General features: G+C 47.0%; 1 protein-coding gene across 5 annotated transcripts in view; it reads left to right on the top strand.

Moving 5' to 3' along the window:
• SFXN5 (sideroflexin 5) overlaps positions 1–6933 on the top strand; it is a 206060-nt gene that overhangs the window by 182216 nt on the left and 16911 nt on the right. The window contains exon 14 of one of the 5 annotated variants that reach the window (XM_027840007.1): positions 5248–5404. The exons of the other annotated variants lie outside the window; for them this stretch is intronic. Coding sequence (XP_027695808.1) covers positions 5248–5283 — 36 coding nt within the window. The 3' untranslated portion in view covers positions 5284–5404. Of the gene's footprint in view, positions 1–5247; positions 5405–6933 lie in introns of those variants that run through there. 5 annotated transcript variants of the gene reach the window in all.

The following is a 6933-nucleotide window of genomic DNA, read 5'->3' as shown; positions in this document are numbered from 1 at the left end:
TGCAGCCTCTCCTAGATTTTGCCTCTGCAACATGTCTCCTAATTTTACCTCTTCAGCATCTCTTGAACACGCTCCTTCTCTCCTCTGATGCTGCCACCCCTTTGATGCAGGCCCTCATCACCTCATGCCTGGACTATTGCCAGAGCCTGCTGGGGGGGGGGTCCTACCTGTCTTAAGTCTCTCCCCACTTCAGCCCACCCTCCACTCAGACACTGAAGTGATTTCCCTAAAACGCAGATCTGATCATGTCATCTACCCACCCAGTCAACTCAATAAACTCCAGTGGCTCCCTATTGCCTCCAGGGTCAAATACAAAATGCTCTGTTTGTCATTCAAAGCCCTTCATAACTTAGCCCCTCCTACCTTTCCAGTCTTCTTTACTCCTCACCACATTCTCTTCAGTACAGTGACACTGGCCTTATGACTGTCCCATGAATAAGACATTTGTCTCTTGTCTCCAGGCATTTTCTCTGGCTGTCCCCCAGGCGTGGAACATTCTCCCTCCTCTGCTCTGATTACTGACCTCTCTGACTTCCTTAAAGTCCCAACTACAATCCCTCCTTCTATAGAAGGATTTTCCCAACTTCTCTTAAATCTAGTGCTTTCCCTCTTAATTATCTCCTTTTTTCCCCCTGCTTTTTGGTGAGGCAAGTGGGGTTAAGTGACTTGCCCAGGGTCACACAGCTAGTATGTTTCAAATGTTTGAGGCCGGATTTGAACTCAGGTCCTCCTGACTCCAAGACCAGAGCTCTATCCACTTCGCCACCTAGCTGCCCCCTAATTGTCTCCTATTTATCCCATACATAACTTGTTAGTGCATAGCTGTTTGCATGTTGTCTTTGCAATTAGATTGTGAGCTCCTCCAGGGCAGGCTTTGTCTCTCCAATGCTTTAACACAGGACCTGGCACAGAGTAGGAATAAATGAATGAGGAAGCATTTATGAAGTCCTGACTGTATGTCAAGCACGGTGCTAAGAGCTGTGAATACATCTGCCAGTCTAAGGGAGGGAGTATTGTCCAAGGAGAGGCAGTTTGGTCTTCGAGTTTACCAGGATGGTGAGTGGAGCCATAGGAGAGTAGATTGACAATACCCATCCAGGAACAATGACAGAAGTGATTTGATCATGACTCACATTCCAGATGTGGAAGTAGGGACGAAAGGGCTTAGGCAGAGGTGGTTGGAGAGTAGAGAATGGAATGAAGAATGGTAGCTAGAGCTGACTAGAAGAGGTGGTCACCAGTCAGGACAGCAGGGGACCCAGGGCAGTGAGGTAAGGGGAGAGTAGGGAGTGATCTGCAATATTGGTCAGGGAGAAGTACTCACCCACCAGAACAGCAGAGCCCCAATGCTAATGATTAACTGAACAAGCCTTTAGGGAGCTCTCTATTTGCTTAGCCCTGGGCCTCAACCCCACCCCACCCAGCTCCATATGGGCTTTTCATGAACCTCCCCCACTTTCATTACTCTGTACCAGGCCCTGTATGAGGTGCTGGGGATATAGAAACCAAAAAAACAAGTCCTGTCCTCAAGGACCTTACAGTCTGCTAGGAAAAAACTGTATGTACGCAGATCAGCAACCTGGACGTGATTTCAGGGGCAGGATAGCAACAACAAGTGTCCTCTGAAAGGGAAGCAGTGTATCCAGATGAGCCTGGGGATCTAGCCTTGGGACAGGCAGCCAAAGGAAGCCTTGAAACATCCGTATCCCTGGCAGCCTTCAAGGCAAGAAGAGAATGTCTGAACCCAAACCTGGGTAGTCTCGATGCTCACTTGCCTGAAAGCAGAAGACTGCGCTAATAAATTCCTGAAGACTCCAGGATTCCATAAGAATAAGTAATAATCCCTCCTATTAAAAGTATAAAATACATAGGATAGCTATTATTTCGCTATTACAGTCAGGAACAGCGTGGTACAGTGGGTAGAGCACTGAATTTGAAGTCAGAAGACTCATCCCAGCTTTGCTACTTACAGCCTGAGGGATGCTGACCAAGGAAGCTCCCTGTTCTGGACCCCAGGTTCTTCGTCCATGAAATGAGGCTATTGGACTATTTGGTCTCAAAGGCTCATCCCAAATCCAAATGCTATGATCCCCAGCAAACCTTGAACTGCTGAGTTCAGGCTTACAATCTGTGAACTAGGTCAGATTGAGATCTCTCCACACCTCCTCTTTCTCCAGTGAAGGCAGCTGACCAAATAGCAATCTGACAGCATCATGGTTGGTGCCCCAGAAAGGGACTTAATGCCCCCCATGGGAAACCCCACCTCTAAACTCGCTTCTATTCCAGCGCTGAAACTTCAGCTGGTCCCCTTCCACATTGACTCAAAGATGAAACTGAACACCCACCCCATCCCCCCCCCACCTTGTGCACTTTCCCCATCATCACCAGCAGGCCCCTGGCTCAGGGGCTTGTCTGCATTCCCACCTTCCATCAGCCTCCCATCCCCCCATCCTGACAGCACAGTCTTCTTACACCATTAGGGGTGGGGGGAGCTGCTATTGCAACTGATTCTCAGTCAAAGTCCAAGCCCATGTTTGGGGATCCTTTCACCCCTAGGGGCCAGCTGGGTCCACTCGAGCTATCACCCAAGCACCCAGCCTCCCGGTTCCAGTCTTCCCCTCCTCCTTCTCCTTACACTAGAGGATCGTGACCAGGACTGCCAAACCCTGGCTGATACTCCCATCCCCCTCTCTCCCCTGCTCCCTTCCTCCCTTCTCCAAGTCCCAGCTGCGGCCACAACACCATTTGGTCTGCCAGCCCACGCCAGCACATGAAGCCAGCAAACTCTCCCTCACCCCAATTAGCTGTACCACTCCACAAGGGAGAGATAGGAGAACACAACATGTTTGTAATCTTGACGCCTGGCCGAGGATCAGTTTCAAGGTCAGAGGGTCTGGGGAGGGGAGGGGAAGGCCAGCCCCCTGCCATCTTCTTCACTCACGATCCCTGTTACCTGCATGATGTTCATTTACCGGCAGCGCCCTTGGTTCTATCTGGCCTTGGGACAAATGCTGGCAACAGGCAGCTACCCATACAGGCACCTGAGGAATGGGGGGCTGTCCTCTCGGAAGGGCAGCTTCACAAAATCTCATACTTGGTCAGGACCTCAGGGGCACCTTGTCCCATCTATGTCTGAACCAAGATTCCTTCCGCAACATAACCAACAAGCTTTTGCTTAAACTCTGCTAGGAAGGGGAAACTCACGCCTTCCAATAGACGGCTCATTTCTCATTTGGACAACTCTTATTGTCCAACTCTTATAGGATGTTTTCCTGACATCGAACCTAAATTTGTCCTTTAGCAATCTCCACCCATTCCTTCAGATCTAATTCCTCTTTCCCAAGACAGCCTTGACAACAGCTCTCATGGCCCCCTGAGCTTTCTCCTCTCCAGTTCTCTTAACTGATCTGCATATGACATGGACCCCTTGCTTTTCTGGTTCTCCTCCAGCCACTGTCCAGCTCATCGATGTCCTTCTTAAACTTCAGTGCCCAGAACTCCAGATATGAGGTCTAACCAGGGTTGAGTACAGTCGGACTGTCCTCTCCCTGTTCTTGGAGGCTCCCCTCTCAATACAGCTCAAGATAACAGTGGCCTTTGGGGACTACTGTTGATTCATTGTGAACCTGTGATCCACTAAAACCATCAAGTCCTTTTCAACTAATCTGCCATCTAACCCTGCCTTCCACCATCTTGGAAAGTTGTGGGGTTGATTTCTTGAACCCAAATGTAAATCTTTGTATTTATTTCTACTAATGCTTATTTCCTTGGATTCAGCCCAATCCCCTAAACTGTCCAAAGCTTTTGGGATCCTGACTGTCATCCAGTTTATTAGTCATCCGGCCCAGCTTTGTGATATATGCAAATCTGCTAAGATTTTTTCTAATGGCTTATGTATAATATAACAACAACAATAATAACAACAATGGGTAGCATTTATATAAAACCTTAAGGTTTGCAAAGCATATTACAAATATTTTCTTACAACAACCCTGGGACACAGGTGCTATTATTATAACATTGTAATATTATAATCTCCATTATTCCCATCATTGCTTAGTATAATATCTGACACATAGTAGGCACTTAATAAATATTCATTGATTGATTTTATAGTTGAAGGAACTGAGGCAGACAAATTAAGTGACTTGAATGGAGTCAGACAACTAGTAAATATCTGAGGTAGAATTTGAACTCGGGCTTCCTGATTCTAGGTCCAGTGCTCTATCTACCCCCTAGCTGCCTCTGTGTGACTTTAAGACTTAATAAATGTTTTCCTCATAGTACCCCTGTGTAGTAGGTCGTATAAGTGTGATTAGCCCCATTTTAGAGAGGAAACTATTCCACACACAGGAGACCTATTTTATAGATGCAAAATCCAGAGTTCAGAGGGGATGATGTGACTTGTCCAGAGTTATCCAGCTAGGAAGTGTCTGGGCTGAGACTCAAATCCAGTCTACTAACCCTTGACTGAACCCCTCTGAGTCAAGAGGGGAGTAGGTAGTCCCCTTCAGGCCATCAGAGGACTGCTAAAGAAAAAAAGATCTCGAGTGTTTGTGGACTGTAAGCTCGATGTGAGTCAACAGTGAGACATAGCACCTAAGAAAGCTCATAAGATCTTAGCATTCATTGAGATGTAACTTCTAGGAATGAAGATGTGACTTGGTCAGAGCATACCTGGAATTCTGTGTTTAGTCCTAGGTCACATATTTTAGGAACATCACGGATAATATCGCCTGTTGGAGAGTGTCCAGAGTAGGGTGCCCAAGTAGATGAAGGACCTTGAATTCCTGCCACCTCAGTATCAGCTACAGGATCTGAGAATGTTCACCGTGGAGAAGAGAAGGCTCAGGTGGTGAGCGGGGACAGGCGAAAAGGACTGTTCTCAAGTACTTGACAGGCTGCTCTTTAGAAGAGGAACTGGATATTTTTCTAGGTAGCTGCCACAGTTCAGACCCCATAGCAATGAGTGGGATTTGTAATGAGGCAAATACAGGCTTGGCATAAGGAAAAGCTTCCAAACAAAGTGAAATGGGTCTTAGAATACAGAATGTCAGAACTGGATGGTGCCTTGGAGGAGATTTAGTCTAACACCTTTGTTTTACAAGATAGAGACTCTAAGGCGCTTACAGGAGGAGTGATTTGCCCAAGGTCACACAACCCAGTAAGACACAGAGCAGAAATGAGAACCCAGTTGTCATGACTCTCAGTCCAGCACTCTTACTGACACTGTCTTCCTTCTTTCAGGGAGCTCACCACCCCCAAGACCAATTGCTACAATGAGGGAGGGGCAATAGAACAAGAGGTCCCTTGCTGGACCTCCCAGTAGCCTCTGGGCTTGAGAATCCCACCTGATCCAGCCTCCAGGGAGAAAAGGACCTATCTGATTTCCCTTGGCTTTCACCTACAAGGGAGACCTAACAAGGGCATCTCAAGAAAACATGACCTCTGTCTACAAGTATGAACCTTTGACCTTGCCAGGAACCCTTTGCTCCAGCCCAATACCTGGCACAACATCCCAGAAAACATCCCTGCTGGTCTCTGAAAGCCTCCTGCCCATCTTCCCTTATCCAGCAATTTTTTAAAAAGAAAAAAGAATTCCTAGTTGTGCTGAAGCCAGAATCTTCCCCCTGCCTACAGAATGCAGTGCAAACTTCACTGCCAGGCATTCTGATCCCTCTATGCCATGGTCCCTACCTTACTCTGCATCTGGATCTCCCTCTATTCCCCTACACTAGAGGTTCAGTTCCCATCCTGGGGTAAGTGTACTCTAAGAGGTAAAAGGACTTTGCAGGAGGGCATGGGGAATATTTGATAACTAACCAGGAGTTGGAATTGATTTATCCCTTTATTTTGCAGTCATCCTAATCATAAGCAAGTTTCTCCTGCCCTCCAGTCTAAATCAGCTTCTTGCCAACATCCCTCCTGGTTTTATTCTGTAGGGTCAAGCAGAAAAAATTTAGCCCCACTCCCACATTTTCATGCACCTTTCCAATACTGAAAGATGGTCATCATGACTTCTTGACCTCAAGCCTTCTCTGCTCTGGGCAGTCCGTTCAGCTGATCTCCATGTGGTCCGGTGTCCAAGTCCTTCACTATTTTGGTTGCCTTCCTTTGAGTGGTCTCCAACTTATCAACGAGTGAATGTTTCCTCTCCTAGGGAGACGAAGTTCACTAATTGATGCAAGGCAGGTAACAGTTCATCAAGGAGGGCCTCATGAGGAAGTCAATTTTGGATAAAGTTTTGAGGGAGGTTCTTGGTATGAGTTGAGTTGCCATGTTTCTCACCAAACCCCAAACCACTGCTCCTGCCAATCTGGTCTATCTGCTATCTCTCCAACAAGTCACCTTACCTTTTCCTTATTTCATGCCTTTATTTTGTTTCATGCCTTTCCCTAGTTATCGAACTCAGCTGGAAATGTCCAACTCCATCAGTTGGAAACTAAGACACAGAGATGATACCTCACACGCCATTTACTGATAGGCAGGTTGAAGCCCGGCAGCTTTAGTTATTTGCCCAAGGCCACACAGCTAGTAAGTGGCAGAGCCTTGGACTCCAATCCCAGCACTCTTCCCACTGTATAATGCTGCCCTGGACCTTCTCCACCCTTACCATTTATACCATGCTTCCAGATCCAGCCTCCAGGGGAGGCTTAGGAGAAGCCTCAGTCTGAATTAAGAAAAGTTCCCTTCTCTGAGCTCCTATAGCACCCATGCTCCCTGGGCACTTTTCAGAGGCTGTTATCCACATCATTTGTTAATTTTCATGGATACATATTTTATCTTCTCCAACTAGGGGAGGGGAGGAGAACAGACATTTATTAAGTACCTACTATGGGCTAGGCTCTGTGCTAAGTGCTTTATGATTATTATCTCATTTGATGCTCACAACAACCCTGAGAAGGGGGTGCTGTTATTATCCCCACTTTACGG

Source organism: Vombatus ursinus, unplaced genomic scaffold (assembly GCF_900497805.2).
Source record: "Vombatus ursinus unplaced genomic scaffold, bare-nosed wombat genome assembly UNPS02014837.1, whole genome shotgun sequence".
Taxonomy (NCBI): domain Eukaryota; kingdom Metazoa; phylum Chordata; class Mammalia; order Diprotodontia; family Vombatidae; genus Vombatus; species Vombatus ursinus.
The sequence above is the reverse complement of the archived record's forward strand: the minus strand, read 5'-3'. Positions and strand labels throughout refer to the sequence as shown.